The sequence below is a fragment of the Erithacus rubecula genome (assembly GCF_903797595.1).
Source record: "Erithacus rubecula genome assembly, chromosome: 2".
Taxonomy (NCBI): Eukaryota; Metazoa; Chordata; class Aves; order Passeriformes; family Muscicapidae; genus Erithacus; species Erithacus rubecula.
Window position 1 is genome coordinate 43583573 of NC_136685.1, and position 27198 is coordinate 43610770.

General features: G+C 34.4%; 1 protein-coding gene across 1 annotated transcript in view; it reads right to left on the reverse strand.

Moving 5' to 3' along the window:
• The window catches only part of AK9 (adenylate kinase 9), a 60565-nt gene that overhangs the window by 31457 nt on the left and 1910 nt on the right, over positions 1 to 27198 (reverse strand). The window contains exons 4-18 of the mRNA XM_079298693.1: positions 24948 to 25011; positions 22552 to 22604; positions 22371 to 22467; positions 19574 to 19686; positions 17859 to 18044; positions 17058 to 17183; positions 14744 to 14818; positions 13223 to 13321; positions 11220 to 11359; positions 10960 to 11140; positions 10396 to 10537; positions 8365 to 8498; positions 7486 to 7642; positions 4901 to 5009; positions 4434 to 4498 (exon numbers count right to left, since the gene is read on the reverse strand). Coding sequence (XP_079154819.1) covers positions 4434 to 4498; positions 4901 to 5009; positions 7486 to 7642; positions 8365 to 8498; positions 10396 to 10537; positions 10960 to 11140; positions 11220 to 11359; positions 13223 to 13321; positions 14744 to 14818; positions 17058 to 17183; positions 17859 to 18044; positions 19574 to 19686; positions 22371 to 22467; positions 22552 to 22604; positions 24948 to 25011 — 1741 coding nt within the window. The remainder of the gene's footprint in view (positions 1 to 4433; positions 4499 to 4900; positions 5010 to 7485; positions 7643 to 8364; positions 8499 to 10395; positions 10538 to 10959; positions 11141 to 11219; positions 11360 to 13222; positions 13322 to 14743; positions 14819 to 17057; positions 17184 to 17858; positions 18045 to 19573; positions 19687 to 22370; positions 22468 to 22551; positions 22605 to 24947; positions 25012 to 27198) is intronic.

The window sequence follows — 27198 nt, forward strand, 5'->3', positions numbered from 1 at the left end:
AAGTGCTTTGTGAGAGAAAGCTGTTCCAAGGTTTCATATATATTTTCATTAGCTCATGATTCTATTTCATTTACAAGACTGGTACTGCATTGGTTCAAGGAGGACAGATGGACAGACATTAGGTGATGTAAATTAAGAAAATGTCCCCTCTCTTATTATGTTCAGAAAATGACAAGAGCTTTCAGAAAGACTGATAGCTCTAATCATAGGCTTTTGTTCTTTTTTCTTCTGCAAAACATTGCATAGTCATTCTCCACCAATATTCTTTAGTCTTTATTTTTATCTGAATGATAGACTAAAAGAATTTAAGAACTGAAGATATTTGCAATTTAATTGAGGAAGTTGTTCTTAACCTTTTTGGTTTTCAAATGTTGAAATTTCTCTGCCTAAAATGCTGGGATTACAGGTATTAAAATGCAATTATCACATCTGATTTATGAAGGATGGCAGAAAGTGGCTTTGAAGATCATGCAGCTTTGCTCAAAGATGGAACAAACTGCAGGTAATATCACTAGAGCATGCTTTGAAGTTTGCAGTACAAGTAATTCACAATCTCTCATCTCCAGTTTAATAAACTGTCCTTGTCCAAACTCTCTCACTGAACAGCCTCCAGTTAAAGGTAGGGGGAAACACAAATCAGTATGTAAGTCAGTCAAGAAAAATGAAGGAAATGCATTTAGAGGCTGTCAGACTGAGCACATATCATCTGCCTGGTAAATGTTAAAAGTACAGTTGATTCCAAAAAGTATTTATCTTCAAAGACTAAACAGGAAATGCACTAACATGAACTAGTTTAATTCTTGTTTGCTATTGTTTCAAACATCTTACTGAATTTAACTTGATGGTAAAAATAAAACAGCAAGAACATAGAATAAAAGCCTAAGAGAAGGGTATTGATTCAACCCTCCACCATCTGTAATGAGATAGGAGACCAATATGAAAGAGTTGAGATTCAATATTAAGGAGTTTATAACCAATACTGATCTTAACAGCTGTGAAAGCACAAGCATGAGAGGTGACATCTGGAATTATCAGCCCAGCTACCGATTTATTTTTGTGAAGAACTTCTGCTCAAATAGCAAGAGCAGCACAAACACACCAGCCTGAGCTACTGAGGCATAAGCAGTTGAGTTTGCTATAGAAAGGAAGCAATCTCTGGCACAAATGTGGCAGGAAAAGAATATGCCAAATATTACTTTGGGAAGATGGAAGTGAACCCAAAGATCTGCTTGATCAGCTTGAAGCTGAGAACTCCTCTTCAACAGCTGAAATATAGTCTCATGAATTGATATAGCTGTCTCCTAGTATAAATACAAACATCCTCATGCAAAGCTTCTGCAAAAATGCTTAAATAAAGTAAGAAATTCCTGAAAAAAATCCTCAGAATAATTGTGTCAAAGGGCACGAACAAAATGTATGAGGCTATAATTTTCAGCTAGACATTACAAGCAAGAGTTACCACAGAAATTGATTTCTATATCTTTAGCAGACATTTCAGCATTGAACTTAGCTTTTAAACTCAAATAAATTTGTTAGATTTACATGAAGTCTCCTTTTCCAGTTATTTTTACTTTCATTAAGCCACATGTAAGTACCTTGTACATTACTGGAACCATTTTTTCCTTCTAAACACAGACAATATTATAAACTTGAATATGATCAGTGCTGAAGCAATCTCAGATTCCACTGACATTAAAAAATTGTGATTATTAAAATGTGAATAGAACAGAACAGGAATAGGATTGTTTCAATTGAAAGACACCTACAATGATCATCTACTGCTCATCAACTGAGCAATTCAGGGCTGACCAAAAGTTAAAGCATGTTATTAGTGGCATTTCCTAAATGTTTCTTAAATGCTGACAGGTTTAGGGCATCAATCACATCTCCAGGAATCCTGCTCTGGTGTCTGACCACCTTCTTGGCAAAGAAACACTTCCTGATGCCCAATCTAAGCCTCTTGTGGTGGAGCTTTAAACCATTCCCATAGGATAGCATGTATGAAAGACCAAAAGAGTACGATTTGGGCTGTGGAGTATTTTTCTGAGCTGTAGTTTTCATATTATAACTGCTATATATTATAAAAACACAACAAACTGTGAACATGTGAACTGTGAATATTCATTTGTATAGGTGTAAAGGCATGTCACATGGGAGAAAATCTGCAGTCAATGTGCTGATGGCACTACATGTGAAATAAAATGAGGTCAGGCTAAGAGCAGCATGACTCAAGTGCTTTGGTGAGTCAGTGTTTGATTATTGAAAGAAAATGTAGGTGTAGGGAAACATGATTTTCTCTGAACGAGGACTTAACACATCTTAAGATCACAAGATGTTATTATTTCTATAATTAATAAATGTTTTGATGTACTCAGATTGAAATTTGTTAGATATTCAAAACTACAATGAACTTTGTTATTTGAGACTCAGATGACAAATTATCTTTGTAGAAGTCTTTTTATTTAATGCTATAGGATTCATTCACTTTGGAGAAGAGCTATGTGTTTTACTATAATATGGATTTTTTAAAATGCTTACATGCAATTTAAAGAACCCTAGAAGTACACAGCATGTTTTTCACAGAGTAGGTGAAATGTTACCTCATTAAAAGTTAAAAGCATACTTATTCAGTCTGTCCTATATTACCTCTACAACTTAGGCCTTGTTATACATATGTAACATAAATGCCAGACTAAGTCATGAAAGAAAATGTATGCAAGACATACTAGTAATACAGAATTTAAGGTCGGCCATAGCAATTCTTTATAGAAACCAGTATGTTATGTTTGAAAAAAAGACAGTAAAAGTAGTCTAGACCCTTATTAAAAAAAAAAAAAAAAAAAGTGGGAATTCAAGCACTTCATTTTTTAATTTCATCTCCAGGCCTTGGGTGATAATTTAGGCTATGAATGGGAAATCTTGAGATTGCATAATAGAGAAAGAAAATACTCTAAAGTCCCCAACCTAGTTCTTAACATAGACAATTGATACATGGTAATTCATTGTGACAGCAGATCCAAATCAGACAGAAACATTCTTCTAAGAAACTAGGCAGTGATTAAAGAAGGCAAATAGGGAAATAAAACCCTGCAACTTTTTTTACTATTGAGGTTTAAATTATTGAAACTAACCGGAACGAACTCTAAACACCTCAATCCAACTGACAGAATCTGAGGTGCAAAAATCCAGCCTATTTGTGACAGCTGTTCTGCTGCCAAAATCTCACTCCTCACAGATTATTCATTTCTGCCAAGGACAATCACATTATCTCTGCTGGAAACTAAGTATAACACAATTCTGATATAACAGTAGGATCTTTACAGGAAACAAAAAAATATGTGGTTCTGACAATATAGAAAGCAACAAAGTAAGAACATCTTTACCCCAAATGTTTTATTAATGTTGTTACCCGATAAGGAACCTCATGCAATACATGGAATTCTATTATTTTTTGTGGTGTTAAGTTACATTGTTAAAGACTAATCTCCAGAAGCACAAAGGAGGGGAGAAACAATGACAGATGGGTGAATCCCCAAAACTTAATCACAACAAATATAACCTTGACTTGACACCCTTCAGGGCCATTAGAAGATGATGATGAAGGCATTGTCTGGGTGTGAAACCTATCAGGATGGATCAGCCCAAAAAACTCTAGCTGAGGTGTATTACTGCCTAAAGGGCATGAGATTCATTAAGGGGTGCCTAAGGAAAAGCAGTTTGGGATAGTGGTAGATTTATAATATTAAGAAGCTTTTCTAAGAAGGACCAAAAGTGAGGAGAAGGAAGGATCAAAGTGGACTGGAGAGGAACTAGCCTGGATAATAGAGTAAGAGGATGAAAGGGGAAATGGGAATACATGCTCAGACTCATTGCCTGGTCCTAGGGACATGAAGCTGCAGCAGCCTCACCTCTACTGGGCTTCTGGATTCAGCAATTCATAATGTGTGCTGCTATCAGATTGAACATTTCCTAATGCACGTTAAGAGAGCCACTGCTGAACTGATTTCCATTCCCTTTTCACTACTTCAGGCTGAGCTTACTGGAGGAAGATGAGAAAATCAGATAATTTTGTGATTTTCTCTTTAACTATTGACTAAGATCCAGCAGTGTGTTGCAACTTTTAAAGGGCTACAGATTTGTTATCAGTAGTTTCGAGATAGTTAATAAACCACTTAGAAAAGTTACTAGAGGAGATACAGCCTCATCCTTTGGATTTATTGAAAACTGCAACACTGCTGGCTGATTTAATGGAAACCATCTCCATTCTGTAACATCTATGAGGAATGACACAAAGAAATGAGTGCCCATATCAGTGAAGACAGTAACAAAAGTAATTTTTCTAGATGCTAAATGTAAAAAGGAAATCAAAACTGGAAAATCAAACCACTAAATGATTAAAACACATAATTAGATCAAATGATACACACTTTCACCTTTCTCCTCAGCAGCAGCTGGAGGCTGATCTTGCTCTGATGTCAGTGTTTCTTCCATTCCTTCTCTGTAAATAAAAGTTTAAGACCTTAACAAATATTACCAAAGCAAGTTGCAGATATATTAAATGTAAAGATGTGGAAATACAATTTGGGGTGCAAAAAAAATTGAAAAATCAACATACTTTATTATCCAAAATGTTATTGTCTCATTGCATTAAAAGGTTGGACTAATGAAAGGCTAATGAAAAAGCATTCAGAAAGAGATTTTACTGTAACCATATGTACTGACATAAATGTAATATTCCTCAAAGACAAGAGATATTGGATTATTTCCTATATATGATAACTAGTCTCAGTGTACTGCTTTAGTTAATTTGTGTGATAAATGCACTGATACCTTTAACACAAAGTGAGGCTAGAATTTTCTTGTGCTCATTATATACATTCAGATATTTGGAATATTTTACCTTGCATCATCTTCTTTCTTTTCTAATGCTTCATCAGCTGGTCTTTCCAAAACCTTAGAATTACTTTCATTCCTACTTGCTAGGTATGCTCTGCTTAGTATACAGGCTCCTGAACCACAATTACATGACAGTAATGAGTTTAATGCATCTGTATAAAACTGAAATCATTGGGTTAGGAATACCATTTAAAAAATTATTGACAACTTTCTTTTAAAGTCAACAAAAAGCATGTATACACCACTGAAATGTTATTATGCTGTTGATTTCTACAGTTTTAGAGATTTTTTTTCAATTTAAAACACCTAAAAAACTGAACCTGGGATATTGGAAGGTTATAAAGACTATTAAAGGAGACAGAACTGAAATGATTTAGCTTATACTTTCATATATCATGTGTTACTCTGACAACAAATAAAAATATAAACAATGTACATACCTCTATGACTACAAGGGGTTGACAGAAATGAAGAATATGCTGTTCCTGCTAGGAACTCTACTGATTCATTTACTTTGACAAATATATTTATATATGGCTGTGTGACTGAAATCCATTTTCATCAGTGGACATATAAGAGTTTAAACTAGGTCAGGGAAGAGCTTACAAAGTAATGACTCAAATGCTGTGAAAATGTAAATTTCACAACTACATGATTATTTAAATGACAGAAACAAATGGGCATCAAGTAAACAGTCAACACAACTGTGAAAATAAAAATAATAAAGTGAAACAAAATAGCTAAATTCAAGGAAATGTATCCATAAGCAAATAGATACATTTTTTAGCCAAATTTTTATACTACCAAGAGTACAAAATAGGTTGTTCAGATTAGAGCAAGTAATTCAGAGCTAGGTTTTGAGAACTAGTGGAAATGGCAGAGAAATATATATAGCAGGAAGGAAGCACATAATAGGAAGGCTATGGAGAGATCTTAATTTGAAAGCCTCTGCTACAAATTCCCAAATTCTTTCCTTCACAAAACATATTTAAAAGGAATAGGAGAAGTTACTGACAGGTTTTCAACATGGTTATCATGAATTACGTGTTTCAAAAATGTCAGATCTAAATTAAAACCTTACAGGGATGATGAGACAACCTTTTCTTCTATCTAACTAATTCACTAAATTGAAAAATTCAGAGAAGTGAAGAGAAATTTAATATAATTCTGGAAGAATCTCTTCCCACCTCAGTGCTCTCCCTGCAGTACAGTCTAGAGGCAGAATCCTAATGTTTATTATTTAGCACACAATATCAACATTTCATTGCCATATGCCAGCTGCAGGAAGAAGATGCTTTTTGTGATTGTATGAAAGGACAGTGCACTCTGTCTCAGAAACTAGGCTCATGAACATTTCAGTAAGCTAAGATGAGGCATGGAAATGCACTTTGCCCCTAGGTTCTTTCTAAAAGTGTCTGAGATGAAGTCTTGAATGACAGCTTCTGCAAATATGATTTTCTGACAAACACTGGATCTAGAACCCTGAAATGTTCAGCCAGTATTTAGTCTGTGTATGAGCTCTGGCCACACTGACACACGTTTAGTTACAAAATTTCACAAAACTGTGTGGCTAAGTAGTTTAGGTACTATTCCTGAGTTGTGAGGATGATTTGCTGATGAGTTGACATACTTCTGAAAAGTTTAGGGCTTTTGAAATAAGGAATCTGTTCTGAGTAAATGGTGCAACTTTGATATTCTCAGGTTGATTTTTACATTCAGGAACAAGGTATGAAAAGATCTCTGGACTGATTCCAATGCTGGGCATCTACCAAATTTTCTTGAACTATAAGTGAATAGATCCACCATGTCTTTCTTCAATGGAAGTTTCTGCCACTGAAAGACCTTTTGATAATGAACAGGTAATGATCAAACCTTGCCAAAGGTCAATTAAACTTGTGGTGTACTATGAATCAAGCAGATATAATCCATGAAGGCATGATTTGACAGAAAAACTTTTAATACTATACAAATGTGTTCAGTTATTGATGCCTGGTCCCAACCTTCCTTTTAGCTTGAAAGAATGAAGTAAAAATCCCTTACTCTGAATTCATGGATACTTAGCTATTGTATCCATCTGGGTAGGAAGTTGCTAGGTTTTTTTGATCCCAGAATGGAGAACAGGATACACCTGTTTACAAATGTTTCCCCCCTTGCCTTTTCTCTCAGGCTGAGAAATTTCTTAACTCTAACCTGATTTTGCAAATGGGAAAACCAAGGCAAAAAAAATCTGACCAACAGCCACATCACAAGGTGGTGGCCAGCCAGCCAAATACAGAAATCTAGATGCTAGAAGAGCCTACTGGTATTTCCTGCTGGTTGTCAATAGGAGAAAATTGATTAAAAATATGAGGAATCTTCTTTACTGCTACAGCAAAGCATTCCTGTTTTAAATTCTGTGTAATTCCCTTACTCCAAATTGTAAGAAATGGTGGTACTCTTGTTGATTCACTGGATTATTCCTTTTCTAGAAATCATTTATAAATGGGACATAACTACTAGTTTTCTCTAAAGTATGTTTTATATACAAATATCAACACAAAAAAAAAAAAAAAAGAAAACATGAAGTTGCATTAGGGTGCATTTACTAACCATCTTTTTGTGTATCCTGCAGACAGACAACGGTGCCAGGCAAAAGTCTTTTCTCTGCTAATGCTGACCAGTGGTCTTCTGACAGAGGGTAGTTATCCACTACCCACCCTCCTGCCTTTGAAGCACCAGGAAATCTGTCTTTGTTTGTCTTCATAAGCTGTTACAAAATGTCACAATCAAGAATATAGAGACTTAAGTCAGCTGTACAAAAAAACCTGCACAAAACAAAATTACTTTCCAAATGCTGTGATTTTTCCTTATTGTCATTTCACATCAATAAATACTAAGACATTTATAAATTTGGATATCCAAATGAAATAAAAGACACTTTAAACAAGAAGAGACTAATGCAATAGTGATATTTTATGCTTGTCCATACAGAATTTGCACTACAGTTTTGATAGTTACATACCATTTTTAAATTTAAAACATTTCTATATTCTTGGATAAATCTTGGATAAACGAGTTTTTTGAACTCTTACATCTGGTGTTCACCTTTTTAATAGTGACTAAAAATATAAGAATAGAGCAAGCAGACAGTGATTTCTCAGATAATTCTTCCGGCCAGTTAACAATTTATAGCTCAGGTAATTTGCAAGACAGAAATAATTTCTGTATAATTGTGTGAATATATATACACATATGCACACACATATTTTTATTATATATAAAGGACTATAAAACAGTCTTCAATATATTTGTCTTCCATGACCTTTCTCAGTGTCTCCTCAATCCTATGTAAGCTTTTGGGCTATGTGACATAAATGAAACTGATCTCTCAAATAGAAACTTTAAGAAAATATATGGATAATGTACAAACTGTTACAGGTTCCTCTTAGGAAAAAAGTACTTTGCTACATAGTACTTTCGTAGTCTCACCTCCACAATAGCTCCCTTCAGTACTTTAGCATATATTTGAGGTGACATTGTATCTTCAGAGACTGATGCGCTTTCCAAGGCTTCCTCTACCATGGCTTGAACTTCTGGGTGGTCAGCAGTTATCTCTGGTATTCCTAGTAACATAGATTTTTTTTTTTTTTAAATGCAATTTACAGAGAAATTAGAAATTAGGACTTAAATAAAGCATCAAATCATAACTCCAGCACAGCAGTCATTTTAAACAGTGTAAAATTGCTCTGAGAAAGAAATATACACCAGTTCTGAATGCAGATGTAGGGTGTGTCTCATAAACTAAGATCTTGGTTTGCTCTCTCAGTATAAAAAATTCAACCTTTTTAACTGTACAGTACTTTCTATCTCTAAATTAAATATTGTTTCCATATGAACAGAATGACATTTCTGTACTAGAACAATCAGGCAATTACAACACTCTAGAATTTCCTTTGATTTGATTTCTCTTTGATTCCTAAATCAAAAGGTTGACCAGATTAATTTTTCAATCAATACAAACTTTAGATCAAGGCAGAGTATTTTAAACAATAAAGTAGCCTGCATCCCCTATGATGTGCAAACCATTCATATTGAATCCACGTTTTCTTATTAGTTGCTGGCATAACAACTATAATTATTTTAAAGTTTTTAAATGAATACTCACAGTTAACAATTTGATAAAATTTGGTGAAGAATTGTTTTAGCCAACTGCACTATCTACTATGAGTATAATTTGGGAAATATGCCATATTTACTTTCTGTATTGATGCCAAGATTTTTCAATTATTGTATTGATACTTTCTAAATGCAAAAAATGTACACATTTATCAGGTAATTTTTGCCAAGTTACAAGGTGCCTAGAAAAGGGACAGCATCTTAATAATTTCCATTCTGCAAAAAATCTCAATGCAGCCCAAATCCAAACACCTCCTTATCTATTAAAAAATTCTGAAGTGATCTTATGGTAAAAAAAGATATGTAAGGGAAAATACATCCTCTGTTTGTACTCCAGTTTTGCAATAAAATTGATTGAGCACTCCAAAGTTTTTAATTAGGATGAATTTCTCATTAATTCTAATAGGATTTCATATCCCTGTCCTCAGAAGTATATAGATAGTCAGAAATCTGGAACATAACACTGTTCAACTGTTCAGTTTTGGTGTCATAGCTCATCATTATTCTTACTGCAATGCCAATGATTTTTTATCATTGTCAGCACCAGTTTTACAGCACTAGAGGAATACACTGACCTTTTGTTAGATGTATCTACCCATGAAAAATTCAAAGGCAATTTCTTCCTTAGGTGAATAAGGCAAAATAGCCTGATTGTCCATTGGAACCATAACTAGAGCTATCTATAAAAATTTAATTCTAATTCAATGGAGTATTTTCGTTTCTAAAGAAATTATTTTGAAAAGCCTCCAGTGAATTTCCTTGGAAAAAACCCACAAACTTTGTTTAAAAGATACCAAAACAACATATTATTTTCACCTTTTCAATATATTTATTGAATTCGTCAAGCTGCAGAAAACTAGGCAGCTTAAAAAGTCTAAATGTGACCAGAGCTGGAGCAACTTATGAATGTGCCATCTATGTTAGCATATTTGGAAGGCTGCTTCAAAATGAAAAATCTGTAGATTGTGGATTCACATCAGTCCAGCTGACAAGCAGCTTTCTTGGTGAATATTTCCTTTTTGCAGAGACTTAACTTGTCAGAAAGTCATTAAAATGGAATGTTTCCAACTAGTGTCAGTCAGGACCAATTTCTTCTTTCAGCTCAGAGTTCAGAAAACTCTTTTTTACACAGCCCTCAAATTCAAAGGATTTATATATATGTGCAAAAAATACTGAATTTTACTATGCTGTTCCCTTCACTGTCATGTTCTTTTAGTCCATACATAATGCACAACTCATAACAACTTGTGCAATGCTTTCCAAGTCAAAGTGATAGCAACTGCTTCAGTTAAATAATGTAAAGCAAATAAGACAGCTTCAATGACCATGGAACAGCTTATTCACCTGATTGTTCTGACTGTTCTTCTGATTCCAATCTATTTTTCACTGCTGCTATAGCCATTTCTACTGCATCCTTTTGCAATTCCTCAGTGGTTTTTTTCTTTGATTCTTTATATTGTTGAATGAGTTTGTCCATATCAAGAACCTAGTGAAATTATTTGAAAAAATATAAATATCACAGAAGACAAATATAGTAACTGCTGCAACTTCTATAAAGCAAAATTATATTTGAAAAGCTCGGCAGATTTCAGAAAAATTTAATATAATTCAAGTGCAGGGTTGGGGTTTTTCTGAAAAAGAAATTGTTTTTAATTTGCATTTACATTTAATTATCTTAGATACAAAAGTTATTCATAATATTCTAATACTGAAACAACTGCAAAGTAAGAGGGTATATACAAGTATTTTTATCTGTAGCTGTTTATAAAAATGACTTTTACTAAAATCCTATGTTTCTTTGTAACCCCTATATTTGTAGTGTGAATGTTAATAATATGACAAGAATGTGCTTAACTGATTCCCAAGCCCCAGGTGACACCTTGATATCTAAGACATTCATGAACCTACCGTTCCTTTATAATTGTGTGCAATTAAATTACAAATAGTTGTTCTTCCAGAGAATGGAGGACCAAATACAAATACTTTACAAGGAGAAGATGGCATTGGAGGTAAGAGGTAAGGCCGTGGATTCAACACAAACTTTTTCAGTGCCTCTTCTGATGACAGTACATACATTTTACCTAGAAAACTTAAAACAGAAGTCAACAGATGTAGACAGTAATTTCATAAAATAGATATGAAAGTTAAGGGTTTCAAATTCCACTAACCTCACAGCAAACTCTGGGTTTCCCATTAAAATTTCCCCTTCTTTTAGAGCCACGGGACACACTTGTCCCCACCTGCTCCTACGCCATCGGTATCTGGGTGCAATCAGCTTGCAAGATGACAGAGCCCGGAAAAGTTCATCCTGTTCATTAAAATAGCAATAATTACAAGTGCACTTTTTGTCTACATAAGCCTTTTTATTAGACTTTTTTGAAAGCTTTTGATGGAAAATAAGCAAACTTAAAAAGAAAACTACATCATGCTTTTTAGAACATTTTAAAAAGAGTATTTATTTCAGAATCGTAGGAAAATTTTAAAGAGAAATTACTTCATTTTTCAGCTCTATTTAAAAGAAATAGTATTTAAAATAGTTCCTGTAGGCTTTACTCATTATTTTTGCAAATTAACAATTACTAAGAGTTATTTATTGAAGGCAACAGAAAATGGCTAAGATTTCTTCTAAAGGGTATGAAAAAAAGACCAAGGAATAGCAATATTAAAATATCTATTTTAGGCATGCAGAAATATCATATGATAGGAATAAGTTTTGTAGCCTTTTTACAGAATGTGAATAGTGAGTAAATCCTAAAGTCATGGTGAATCTAACTTCAGTACAGACAAGTGCTGCCTGTGAAGAACTGCAGAAGAACTTCCAAAACCAAAAGCAACCAAAAGCAGGAATTAAAATAGCAGTTTTACACAGAAAGTTATGAATTCTCACTGACTGTCACTACTCAAAAATAGATCCCTCTGTGAAAACATTTTCTCAATGCTCAAGAGCAGTCAGAAAACCAACTTGAATGTTAGGAATGCTGAGCATGGAGAGAACAGATGATAAAGGTTTATGTTGAAATTGTTTAAATATTGCCCTTATCTTTACTGTAATGGGCCTCCTGCTGCCCAAATCTCAGAAAAGACACAGCAAAATTGGGTAAGTTTCAGAAAAAGGTAGTATAACTGATCAATCCCACAAGAAGGTTGTTGTATAAGAAGAATAAGATTATACAGACTGGAATTCTTCAGTATAGCTATGTAAGAGCATGACAGAAGTCTGAAATCATGAGTTATTAGAGGATAAATATAGAGAACCAAACTATTCACTGACTTCTGCACAGTGGAGGACACAGCAGTAAAAGGCTGCAGGTTCAACACAAAAGGAAGCAATTCTGTACATAACTCTCAGCTAAGATGCAGAACTTTTTGCCCTGAATACTGTGATTACTAAAAGCTTACACACAAACTAAAACAAACACACAAACTAAGTAATCAATACAGACGACCTCTGACACAAAGTCTTTCACTTATGAATTTGTTAAGGAGAAAACAGAAAAGTGAAGGGAGGGGTATTTCTCTGAAAATGTGGGGTCTCCCCATTACACTTCCATTCACATATTCAAAGTTTTGTTTAAGAAATAGGAAAGATGATCACAACTAAATGTAGGAGATGACATTCGTGCAAAATTTCTGGTTTTAAGTTTTATTTAGAAGGGACATACATTATAATTGTCATGACTCAGCAAAATTCAGCACTAACTTGTCATGTTTCTAATAAATTCCAGGAAAATAAAACAAATGTGATTTCAGTTAGGCAGATTATTGCTATATTTGGATTAGCATAGTTGTTTCTTATTCAGGAAAAAAGTAGACTGAGCTAAAAGTCAGTTGCTGAGATTGTCATCCTTTGGCTAAAGTTTGTTTATTTTCTTGGAAGGAATTAATTTTTCCCCTATTGCTAAAAATATTTTGTTCAAAGTTTTATTATTATAATCATTACCTGTTTCAGTTTTTATTTTGGAAAAGATAGATTTTTTTTTTCATACTTTTTAAAGTGGATTTCAGTCCCAGAATGACCTTAAATTCTCATTTCTGAAAGGTCAATGCTTACAAAATGCCCTTACTGCATGGTAAAACAAATTGGTTGATGTGAAACAAAGATGTTATAATATAAGCTTACAGTGGCAAAGAAAAAAGTACAGTCAATCACACTTTAGAAAAGCACACTCACCTTTTCCTTTCCCTCCAGCATTTCTTCTTCTTCACTTTGAAGTCTGATTATAGGAGCTGCATTTTGAATATCCATAGACTCAAGTCGGCCTGCAACTGCCTGAAGAGAAAATAAGTTTTGATTTAGTACCAATCAAAACTGCTTTTGTCTTCAGAAGGGCCCCTAAAGTATATTTAAAACTGTAACTTATTATTTATATCATGGCTGTGTAAACACCAAGGCCCAGTTTCTAACTCAGACTCATGCCAGTTACTGAGCTGAGTTTTAAGAAGCTATTTGGCAGATACAGGCAGTGCAAAAAGCCAAATCACAGACCTGTCTCCTTACTATGCTGTGAATCCCAAGCCTACTAAAGGATAAGACTGTGAAGGCTCCCCCAAGGCAGAGCAAGTGCCCAGATGAGCTTCAATTGGAAAAAGAGGCAAATCTCTTTGGGAAATCAGACTATGCACATTCAGAAGTAAGGGGTAGTTTAAGGTGTTTCAACCAAATGTCAACCAATGAGAATCAGATGGTATTAAGTCTATTTGAAGTATTTCCTGAATGTAATATTGATTGAATGAAAGTATTCTTGAAATGAAAAAGCAAATTCTGTCATATTTGGGATAGTTTTATTATGGGCCTTTGCCTTACTTGTAAGTAAAATGGTTGGAATCATAACATAACTTGATTGCACTTACTATAAATTTTGTGTTGCAACGTTCACAAACAAATTATAAATGAGGAAATTGTACATTCTAATGCTGCAAATTGACTGCTTTTTTTCTTCCCCATAGGACCACTCTTGGTAGAGTTAAGCATAAATGGAAATAATTAACTTACAGAATTATAATAATACAAATTTATTTCAAACAGACGAGAAAATGCAGGAAAAGTTCACTTCCTACCTTGTCAAAGAAAATATCCTACTTAATTTTCAACCCCATACTCTAGGTTCTGATTTGAAGCAACTTTTACTTGTGAAGCAGAGGGTAAGATTACTTATCTTCAAAATTTACTATTGTAGGTTTTTTAACATGGAGAACAAGTTATTCTGTTACAAGCTAAAAATCTAGATACAAACACACGGCATAATTCTTACAAGAATCAAGGGTCTTCTATTACATTGCAAAACAATATCAAAATTAATAAACATTATATTCCATTATGCAAAATATATTTCAGACAAAAGCATCAAATGAAACAGTTTTGCAAATATATCATAACAAAAATGTTTTAATTTCTCATTATATTTTATATTAATACAGGTCAGAAAAAGCACTGAAACCAGATGGACATAATACAAAAGTTTGTAGCCTGCCTGAAATACCTTCATGTAACATATGTAAGCCTGGGGCCAGAGCAGTGAATCTTACAACTAATAGAGGAAGAAAAACAAGTATTTCAAATGTCATGTTTCCTAATAGTAAATGAATGCCATTTAAACACAACTTAAAATTTTGCCAACAGTAAAACAATCCACAGAGATTGAGAAATTATTTTCTAGTGGGTGTTAACTTAGCTGGTGCATAGTTTTCCTACCTCAAAGACATCATCTGCTTGCTGACTTCCATCCACCTCAATAAGATATCGACAGTCATGGTGAGCCAAAAATTCCTGTTTAAGAACATACCCATCAATTGAGTATAGCTAACCAGACAATGACACTGAAGCTCATTCTCTTCCTATACATATCAAAGGTTGGACTCCTGGGGACTTCAGCAAAATCAAGATTCATTGTGTTAACGGCTTATAAAATCTTCTGGAGATTAACTTTTATTTGATGACAGATAAATACAGAGATAATTCCGAAACTGGAGTTACAATGGGTTCAGAAGAAAGCTTAGATATCTTAGCTCAAATGCAAGAGATAAAAACTACCAAGATACAATAACATTTTGTGTATGAATTCAATTTTTAATTGTCTAACTACCTTAATTCTTTGCTAGAAAAGGATGACAATATCAATTACTACATTTCTTGGAAATGCCAGTCATGATACCAATGTTTTAATTTTGATCCTGACTCCCAATTCCTATAAAATTTGGACCATATATTTTATTTTTCTTATTTTAAAATTTCAGCATAAAAGAAACTAGAAACTATTTTCTAGCACTAGAAAATAATGTCTTAGACTTAAAAAAAAATTCCATGTCCATTGTTAAGGCCTCTCTCTGAGGACTGAGAACTCACTCTATTCCTGACAAATGCTGGTAAAACCTCAAGCCTAAAAAGGTCTATTGAAGGTGACCTTACAACTTTGCAGGTAATCTGTTCCAGATCTTCACTACATTTATGGTCAGAGCTCATTTCCTGGCTCATTTCAACTAGTCTGTCTTCTATACTGTAAATTAAATCATCTGCTCTATCCTTGGTAGGAACAGATAATAACTAATTAATTCTTTCTAATACTCTTCTAAAGAGACCACAGTAGTTTGTATTTCTCTTACATACAATGGTCTTACAGTCTTATTAGTACATCCACAGCATTTGAGTTCAAACAATAGCATTTCATTTATTGACTCAGTTTTGACTAATTAAATCCCCACAGACTGCAGATTGTCTGAAGTACAGAGGTCTAGCCAACTATTTCACATGTTGTAGTTGTTCATTAGATTTCTTTCCCCACTGCAGTAATTCACATTTATTTCAGGTCATTTTAATCCCAACAATTTATCAGAAAATCAAAGTATGTTCTCCCAAGTTTGTTGTACCTATCTCCCTATCAGTCCAAACTGCACATCTTACAAGCTTTTTGTTTCAATTTCAATTTCATCATCTCAAACTCTGCCTGGGCCAATTGATAAAACCCTATGTTCTTTTAGTGTATTAGTGGACCACTAAGCATCTTCACCAATACATTCATCACTAGTGAACCCTAATGAACCCTAGCAATCAGTGGAATGTATTGAAACTGTTGAAGAGAATCCTAAATCCTAAAGCAATTTAATCTAAACAACTTTCCATTAGCTCTCTTACAAGAAATCCATGTGAGATTGTGTAATGATTAAAGATACCACTTTTTTTTTTTTTTCCTTCACAGCAGTAAGAAGTTTCTTACTCCAGCAAAGACCATTATACCACTTTTGCACAATTTTATCTATAGGTTTAACTAATCCATAGGGAAATTGAAAGGCATAAACAGTAATGTTTAAGTGGGCATCAAACATGATGATTTTGCAGTTGCTTGTACTAAGAGATTAAAAACAAAAAAAGAAAAAAACCAACCAGAAACAAAAAAAGCAAACGCACATAAAACCAAACCAACCAATGAACCAACCAACCAAAAACAACAAGAATCAACTATTCTGTTGGTCTTCAGGTTTTTTTTCTTTTTAGTGGGGGGGAAGGAGGGGAAGAAACATACAGTGAATCCATTTTTCTGAACACAACAGGGAAAGAAAATGTCATAGCTTTAGAAATTAAATAAGTGATAAAACAAACTAACGAGCTAATTACTGCAAATATAAATCTGCAGTCAATGAAGCCTGAGAATCTATTGGAGTAGAAGATAATGAATGCAGATTACTTATGGGATTGCATTCTGGAACGGACTGTGGTAATGGTGATAAAACAATGGAGTCTTCAAATATTTCACTTACTGGATTTAGAAAGCATATGTGATGGCAGGTATGGTTTCACCTTTAAAAGTCAAAGTTGATTACTTCATCTTGACTGTAGAGTAGAAACAACACCTACAGATTGCTGATTTCATAAAAAAATTCAGAATTTGGGGATGTGTTGCAGCGTGACCACTTCTATACAGCAAATCTCAAAACAAAACCCAATGAAAACAGTGCAAGATACTTTTAAAATCTTTTGTTACGCATAATCATATAACTTTGCTTTTTCTTACTTCTAAAGGATGAAGCATTATATCCTTGTATATTCCAATTCTTTTCTCTGCATTTTCAAGAAAATCTTCAGGCCTGTGCACTAATTGATGAAAAGATTGTTGTTTCTTACGTGGACCTTCTCCAGTCTGCAAAACAAAATTTCAAGACAAAGAAATAATGTACTAAAATAATTTTTGTCTTCACTCTAATTTAAATAAAGTAGCTTTGGAGCGTATTGCATTGAGTATTTGTCCAGTGACTGCTGACCGTGATCCTATCCTGATGAAGTGTATTTTCTATAATAGAGAGCAATGTGCCTAGAACTTGCATTGATAAGTCTCTGGCCCCTATTATAAAAATTTTACTTTAATTCAAAACTAATAACTTAATGGAAAAAAAAATCCATTGGAAGTAGTGTAGCGCCAAAACCAGAAAACAAGTTAGTGTTCTGCAAATATTAGTAAAAAGTTGCTACTATAAACAAAAAAGAATAACTTTTGTTTGTCTAGATCAAGAAATGGGCAGTGTCACCCTTCTCCTCCTGATATACACTTTAAACTTATGCTAAGAAACAGTGACTTGTGAGTTAAAGACTGAGCCCAGGGTAAGTTACACAATGATCAGCATTTGCTGTCATCAAAACCTACTGTTTAAATGTTACCCCACACCTCTTAAGCAGGACAGAAATAGAATTAAGATTAAATTTGAGCAAAATAAAATCATAACATAGTATGGTGATATTTTAGAAGATCAGAATTTTTTCTGCTTTGTCTAAAGTACATTGTAATATTTTGCACTGTTTAGAAATTAGCAATATTTACCTCTTCTTCTTCTTCTTCCTCTTCTTCACCCTCATCTTCATCTTCTTCTTCATCCTCCTCTTCATCCTGATCTTTCTTATGTTTGTTAATAACTTCAGGATCCCACTGGCTCCTCTGATATATCTCCCCTGAATCAGGGTTTAGTCTTTGCCCGGATATTCTTTGGCATAACTCATAATCCGGACACTAGCAAGGAAAAATTAAAAGGAAATTGTATTTATTGTACTGCTATAACATCTTTCTCTTGGAGAGACAAAATTTCTCTGAATTGGTCTATTAATAGCAGAAATTCATTATTGCCACAGTTATCTATAATCTCCTTTCTTCATTTATTTTTGATCTAATGAAAATAGTTGCAATTCTAACATATCTGTGAAAACAGCTTCAAACCACTGAAATCAAAGGCAAAGTTACTTCTTTGACTTTGTGACAAGGATTTTTAATGTAATTTTGTCTCAGTCCTTTTCCCAGGGGAGATGATGTTACTACATGAAGTCAAGAATTTCATTTTTCTTCTATCTGTATGGTTGCACATGAATCTATACAACACATATTCTCAACAATGGAGATTTCTCACTACGTAGCATTAAAACAAAGATTGACTTTCTGAAAAAATCAGATCTGCCTGAAGAGCAGGACAAAAATATGCTTCATTGATGTTTTAGGATCTTTCTGAGACTTTCTGATATCTTTCTGAAGTAGGCATTCACCAACTTTCATAATACATGTTCAAGCAAATTAAGTCTTAAAAGTATGGGATTAAAACAAACACTAAGTTAAATCTGCAAAGTGATAGAGTAGGTCCATACCCTGAGGCTTAGCATCTGACAAAACATATAGATGTGCCAACTAGAATCAAAATACCAATGAGAATGGAGCACACCACCAGAGCTGTTCAGAGCTGTCTTAGCAGCTCATTCTGCACATTCAAAGTAGAAGACAAAAATAATCTAGTTGATTATAAGCAAAACATTGCTAGAGGAAGGGCCTGAAGGTGTGTTCATGACTATACATACGGTTATTTAGTCGGATGGAGTCTGGCACAGCTCAGTGTGGGCCAGGTAGAATCCTCCCCAGTGAACAGCTGGGCACAATCTGGAGAATGGCACAGCCTCGGGCCTTTCCCTGTGGGCAGTTTGGGCACTGCCACCCCATTCTGACTAACAAAACAGCTTAACAGTATTTGGCCAAAACAGTTGACTCTGAAGAGTCACTCTTGCCTTGTATTGTTTACTAATATCTGGCATGTCACATCATTGCTGATGGAGAAATTGAGATTTGTAAAAATGATGAATTAATAATGAAGCAGTTTCACAATTAGAGACCGAAAAATAAAACTGTTTACTTTCTAACTTCTGTATGTGAGAAGTTCCTTCCTGCATTACACAAGCAGCAGGTGTAAATCTGTCCAAAATCCCATAATAATCATGCAATTCAAAGTTTCCCTTTCTTGAAAACCTGTATCTTCTAATTGGTGGAGGTGCAAAAACTGTAACTGCTGCTGAAGTTTTAGAACACGTTCATTATTTTACCTCAGCAATGCTTATAATGGAACAAACCAGTGAAATTTTATTCCAAAATAAAAAAGAATTTATCATTCCTCAATAAATTCTATACTCAGGTATACAGAGGAAAATACTATATTTGGCATGCATAGAATATGAGTTTACTAATAACTAGGAAAAATACTAGGAAGTTACTGAAGAAGTCATTACCTTAATGTTAATCAGGATATCCGGTTTTAATTTTAGATTCATTATTTTCTCCATTTGCTCTGGAATAGTCATGCATTTCTCCGAGAGAAAAGGAAATCCAGTGAGCACATAACCTGCCAAATACATTTAATTGAACACATCTTAGGAGGGTTTGTCAATTATAGATGTAGTTATACTCATCTCCTTTAAACAATACATGTAGTGGTACAATTTTAAACCATGTACATGACAAAGCACTTCCAAAAAAACTGTGCACCCACGTCTGCTTCAGATGAAATATAGACAAGTGTGCTGTTTTCAGGTCTATAGAGTACTCTCAACATCTGTTAATTCAATGAAAAACCTGAAGACACTAAAGACCATGCTCAGACCACCTGCTCTATGTGCCTAGCTGAGACATTGTAGCACTTAAAAAGTAACAAGCTTTCAGTGACCAGTTTTACCACTAAAATACTTTATAAAAGGCACTGCAAAAAAGTAGCCACTCAAATATTTAAAGCATTTAAACCAGCAGTCTGGGCTTTTCACCCAACCTTTAAATGTTTTGGCTTCTAATGAAGAGAGTCTGAACCACTCTTGCCACTCAAAAGGAGGCACTATGCACACAGTGTGCACATGGATAATTTGGTAAGCAAATGTTCACTCAGAAATCCCAATGCCGAGTCCTGTTTGGCAAACAGACGTTGGCTAGACATCAAAAGCAGAGTGGTAATAATATGTTTTCCTAGTATTACAGTGCTCAGCCCCTGGATGAATTTGTAGCTTCAAGTTCCCAGCAAAGTACTGTAACTACTGATGGCTGTATGTATGCAGTAAAGAACTACTGAATACAACAAAATCAAGACTCATGAGGCCAGGATGAGAGACTAAACAAAAATCAGGTGAATGTTTTTAGCTAAATAATGAGAATATTCCCTTAGAGAAATGGTGCATGCTTAGAATTTTATGTGATAACATTTAAATGCAAGTCTGGGCAGCACAAAAATAGGCAGCTGTTTTTGCAAGAAGAGTTAGGAGTGAAGACTCCTAATTCTTTGGGAAGTCACTATCCATAGACGCAAGAGAAGAAGAGGATAAGCAAGGGAAAGAAAAATATGTAGTCATTCCTCTAGGAAATTCATATTCTGGATTCTAAACTGTGGACACCTTTAGAAAATTCTAACTGGTGTGAAGAACATGCATAAGCCTCTGCTTATAAACACATCCCAGACAACAACAACTGATGTGAGGGAAATTGGAGTGTAACCTGGGAAACCATTCTCTAAGAGAGTTGTTGCCCCCAAATCAATAATGTGAGGAGACTAAAATTGTGAAGCACACCTAAGGCAACTATCAATACCAGGGGATTACCAAGCATTTGAGACACACTTATTGTGTGTTTAAAAACTTGCATTTTACTAACACCAGAAGTAAAAAACCCAACCTTTCATGCAACAGATTCTAAAATCTTTAATGAATAATTTACAGTGAATTGATTGATTAGCTCCTGCTGAAAACCTACTTTAGCTTCCCAAGAATTCATTAAGACAATCGTTGACAAACAAAAAGTTATCAGAAATACTAAAACAAAAATTCATATTGGAGGTCAGTTCTAGTTGGTAGGAAAAATAGTGAGGATGTTGGTTATTCTACTCTTTGCCACTTTGGGGCAAGAAAGTGTCTTGGCTACAAGAACTAAACTTTATTCATCATGTTTACATTCTCCAGGACCTCTGTGCTCCTCTGTGATATAAACATCCTCGGACTGACTCAAGGAGGGGAACTCCAATAATACAGAAGCCTCTTCAGGCCTTTACCAAAGTCCTCACATACAGATTAAGAGGCTGCCATTTCTGCTGCTACCTCTTCCAGCAGTTTTTTGTGTCCTTTTATTTCTTTTTTTTTTTTTTTTCTTATTTCTTCCCTATTTCTCTTTTTCATATTGTTTTAAAAGCCTGGTTTCACCAGGTAAGGCTGTGTATTTTGCAAAACTGTTGAGTCTTGTACTAGAGAAGGAATAAAACCCATTGTAACTGAAACTTAAAAAGCAGACTAGTTTTTTAGAACAGTAGAAACTAACATTGGCACTACACCTGTTTCTCCCCTATAATGGAAATTTCAAATAAAAGTCAAAACAAGAAAAAGGAACATTTTACTTCCTTTCCTCCTAGCAATACATTTGTTTTCTCATCAGGGAATCAGGTTCAGACACTAGCAAGATTTGCAGCACTTGTCCAGACAGCCTCAATTAACAAAATCTTTTCTCAAATAGAAGAATTATAGCCACTACCATTACTATTCTCATCCATCCTACTCCGTGTCACAAAATGCAAAGGGAATAAAGAATTCTGTAAGAGAAAAAAAGCCATAACACTGCATTTTTAGCATTCTGTTTTCCTTCTTTATGATTATTTAAAATGTTTAAAATGTTTTTGCTGATGGATTTTTGTTATGTTGTTGTTGTTATAGAAGTACTGAAGAATAAAATATCGATATTTTAAAACCTAAGATTCTTCTGAACAGCTAATATTGTCAAATAAGTGTCACATGAACACTTAAAATTTTGGGAAAATTATTTTCTCAAAATCAACACAACATAGGATTGGTATGACACTTTTTGATCTCCTACATTGGGTAAGGTAACTTAATCTCTTAACACACTTTCAGTTTATTGACATTCCACAACCTTAGGAGCACAACAAAAAGCTAGAATTATATTTGATTATACATTATATATTATATATTATGTTTGGATGCAAAATGGATGTAAAATTATAGGTAGCACATTCTAAGAAGTGTAGACTATAAACATACTTACCAAAATGAGCAACTTCTGGTGACTCAATCTTTTGCAGAATCATTTCTGCCACCAGTTCCTCAGGAACAGTTTCACCTTGATAAAGCAATTCTTGACACTAGGGTAAAATGTAAAACATAGTCTTTTATAGAAAGTGTAAGTTAAGAATGTGACAAAACTTACTAGAAGATTAGACCTTTACCTTAAGCCCGTATTTTGTTCCTTGCTGAATATTTGTTTTAATTACTTCTGAAGCTAAGAAAGGATATCAAACATAATAAAAATTAATTAATACAAATCAACTAATACAAAATATTTTATAAACAGACTAGTACACACAGATACATATGTACATACACATACACACACAGGAGAATGTATGTGTGTTCCAAGCAACCAGAAGATTTTGAATGAACAGCCATTATATTTAGGGCCATTATTATACTTTGCCCATCCAGAACCTGATGCCTTATGGCAAGGTCTGAGTAGGTGTTTCTCCCTACCATTTAACCCTGTATATACTACACAAAAATACACAATAGCAGTTTTGCAGGATTATTTGAACTACTGATTTAAATTCAATCAGCATTACTGTTTTGTAATCCAGAGATGAGTATTTGAGCTCAATCACCTTTTAAAATTAAAAACCAAGATTTAGAAGAAGTGTTTAGACACACAAAAGCATCTACTTTAAGGAAAGTGACATCTATCAAATTCAAAGACTGCCCTACATCTCTGTGGATAGTGACATCATAGTAGATCAACCTTGGAAGTCTTTCACACTTCATATGAATTAAATAATCAGACATTTTGCAAAAGTTTTCAATAATGACTTTAAAGGCTACATTGATATTACTAATAAACCAAGCCAGGGAAAGGTCCTGAAGCCATGTGATTCATGCCTATACAGACATAATCCTTCTTCTCAAAACACCGTGGCTGTTTTCCAATTGTTCCTACTAGGAATGACTGTTTTACATCCTACCTCTTATACTATGGATAGGTGTTTGGGAGAACAGTATTTGCCATGGGCCAAAACTGAGACAGGGAATGTACTAATTAACAATACAGGCAACTGAAAATCAGCAATCTGTGTGCACCCTGGCCGTGCTTTACTTAAGAGTATGGACCTACACACCAGATAAACGAATAGAAAGCATTAGGTCATTAAAAAATTTAAAACACCTTTCATATTCAATAATTTTTTGTCTTGGTTTATTTTTAACACAGCAAAGGGCAGATATTAATACTCTGGAGAAAGTTCAGCAGAGGACACCAAAACCAACAGAAGATTTGAACAGCCTAGGAGAGGCCAGAAGAACTGACCTTTTTCAGCCTGGAGGAAACCAGACAGCTCTTACTGCTATCTAAAACTATTTATTGAGAGGTCACAAAGATGGACCCATAGTCACCACAGAAGTGCAGTTGGGACAGGAGGCAACAGACATCAACAAGAACATGAGAGAATTGAATGGGGTAATTAGGAAGCAATTTTTTCATGGAGAAGGTAGTCAAACATTGCAAAGTGTCTCTGGGAGAAGGGGGGAGTCTCCATACTTGGAGATATTCCAGATTCAACTGAGCAGCCTGCCCTAGTTTGACCCTGCTTTGAGAGGAATATTGGACTCAGTCACCTCTGGAGGTCCTTTCTGAACTCAATTATTCATGTTTATGTATGCTGAATTTCTTAACTTCTTTCTGTTTTGATGTAGAAAACAAAAAAAATTTACTAGACTAAGTAAGTGTGTGTAAACACAAGTGCATGCATTAGCTAAAAGAAGATTAAGAGAAACATCATAAATAAAGAGTAATTCCCTGAATTAGAAAAAAGGCTTAAAAATGCAGTAACTGAGATTTAGACCAGTTGCTAAGAAAAACTTTCTAACGGTAAAGAGAGTCTTACAGAGATATACTGCCTATAGCCTATATACTAGAAATTGTTTGAAACAAATTTGATGAGTATTTGTCTGTACTGGTTTAAATATATCCAAACAGAGTGGACTGGCTTAAGCACATTCCCAAAGTCCCTTCTGATTTTGGCCTGATCTATGTTTTGGACCAGGTATTAATTTTTTTTTATTGTCATACAATACTATGAATTAAAAATTCTACATATACCTAAGTCAAAAAAGCACTTTATTAAAAGTGATTTTTATCATGCTAAAATTTCTAAATCTTCAAAAGAAGTAAAAATACTTGATTTGATAAATAACCCTGTTTCCTGTACACCCCCTTATACAGAACACTGCACAAACAGAAAGGAGACTCTCCTATTTTTTCATGGACTGGAAAATGTCTGTACTCTTTGGAGCTGAATGAGTTGCCCCTGTGTGAATGAGAAGGGTCACGTGAATCCCCTTACAGGATTGGGAATAGAATTTATGATTAAAAAAACCAAGCCTTTCTCTAAGGTTTTTAATAGCTAAAAGACCACGATCAGCAATTATATTTCTGGTAAAATGGTTACTTGTTCCTTAGCAGAAGTGTTTGCTGCAATCAGAAACATGCCCTTTGAATTATATAGTGAAGAGTGAGGGTGTTCTAAACCAAAAGCTATTGTGCAGCCAAAGCAATGTTCCAAATATGGCATGTGTTTACCTTCTATGAAAATGCAGTTCCATCTCTGTGCTAGTTTTCTAGCCAATGTTTTCTTCCCAGAACCCTTAAAATGAAAAATACACTTTTAAAAGAAAAACAGACAGAACAAAACCAAACATATAACACAGTTAAGATTATATTTTTACATGATATAAACAATGAAAATCTACCATTGGGATTAGGGCCTCTCAGTTATGCATTGGGCAAAAACAAAACACTTTTTTTAATACCATCCTCTTCATATTGCCTAGCACTGCTGCTACTTGTAGTTAATTATCTCCAAAGTCATTACACTGAGTTTGTTTTTGAGTAACTCTGTCTAAAACTCAGCTGTGATTTGACCACCAATTCCCACGAGAAATTCCTTAGGACTAAAATTTATTATCTTCAGCCTCAAAGCAAATTATGATGCAACCCTTCTCAACCCTTTCTGAGTAGAATATATTGGAATAATATTTTTTTACTAAAACAACAAATACTTAAAAACTGCCCTTGTTAGTTCAAGATTTGTTAGATTAGTCCAAGATTAGTAAGATTTAACCACAAATCTGGTTATATACTGAAAAAGTCTTTATTAAATACATGAATCCAGAGGAAAACCAATATAACTGAGAGTTGTGAGGTTTCCAAGAGTTATTAACTGAATGGGATTTTGCAAAACTCACTATCTTACACTCTTAGGACTGTGCCTTTATTTTAGAAGGGCAAAGAAGAAGATCTGTTCTTATTTGTTTTTTGTCCTTGATAAATTTTGTGATAAAAAGTAGCAAAACTTCACAAATAAATTGTATTCCCAGTTAAGAGTGTATCAACAAACACTCCAGCCTATTTATACCTTACATCTTATAGGTGTGATGAGAATATATGTATTTGGCATTGCTTTAATGGCACTATGTTTTTAATTTAAAAGATGTATCTTCAATAAGATAGGCATTCTGCACATCAGTCAGATATATAAAGATATTATCATAAAAATAAACTATTTAATTCCCTGCTTTCCTAGTAAGGTCTGTACAATTTCAATCCTATATTATACCAATGTCAAGAATCTGCTGAAGGCAATGGCTGAGAATATGAGAAATTTTTTGTACTGTCTTCCAATGAGCATTTTATGGTGGTTTGGTCTACAAAACATAAAGTTACCTTTTGCATGTAAGGTTAAAATTTTGATGTTCATTTAAAACTAGATGAGTTAGTTCACTGTAGTTTTCTGTTGAGCTGAGTACACTCTTACAAGTGCTTATACTCATATGTTATAAGGCAAATTTGTACCAAAAAAACTCCACCTCCCTTCAGCAAACTGAGGCAATAATGCAAACCCACAATTGGGGAAAAAAAAAGAAATCTGAAAAGTTTAGGTATACAAAACATCAAATTTTTCTAAGTTAAGGAGGCCACAAATTAGTTGAGAAAAAGACAGACCTTGAATTGCAGTTAAAATGTAGGTGCTTTTATCAGGACACCTTGGCAGATTTTTAATGTCTCCAAATACACAGGACAGAATTTGGTCAAGGTTTTAATATTAAGATCTGTAATATCTCACTGCATGTCTGTAAGTCAGTACATTAATATGAAGGCTCATTTATACCAATTTATGTTTTTAATACATCTAGTTTATTAAAAACTAAAATATTTTAATAGCATTGTTCTGGTTTTGGCTGGGGTAGAGCTAGCTTTCTACACAGTAGCTAGTGTGGGGCTGTGTTTTTGATTTGTGCTGAGAATAAGTATTGATAATCCAGAGATGTTTCTGTTACTGCTGAGCAGGGCTTACACAGAGCCAAGGCCTTTCCTGCTTTCCATATTGCCACACTGGTGAGGAAAATGAGGCTGGATGGGAAGCTGAGAGGGAACATAGCTGGGACAGCTGACTCTGACTGACACACAAGGATATTCCAAAGCACATGGTGTCATGCTCAGCATAGAAAGCTGAGGAAGAGAAGGAAGGGAAGTATTTTTGCAGTGATTGCATTTGTCTTCCCAAGCCACTATGAAGCCTGATGGAGCCCTGCTTTCCTAGGGATGGCTGAATATCTGCCTGTCCATGGGAAGTGGTGAATGAAATCCTTGTTTTGCTTTGATCGTGTGCATGGCTTTTGTCAACCCATGTGTTTTATCTTTTTTACCCTTCTGATTCCCTGTCCCACCCCACAAGGGTAAGTGAGCAAGAGGCTGAGTGGGGTTTGCTTGCTGGCTGTGGTTAAACCACCAGAGAAATAAAAACAATCCAGCTATCAATGTCAAAAAAGAA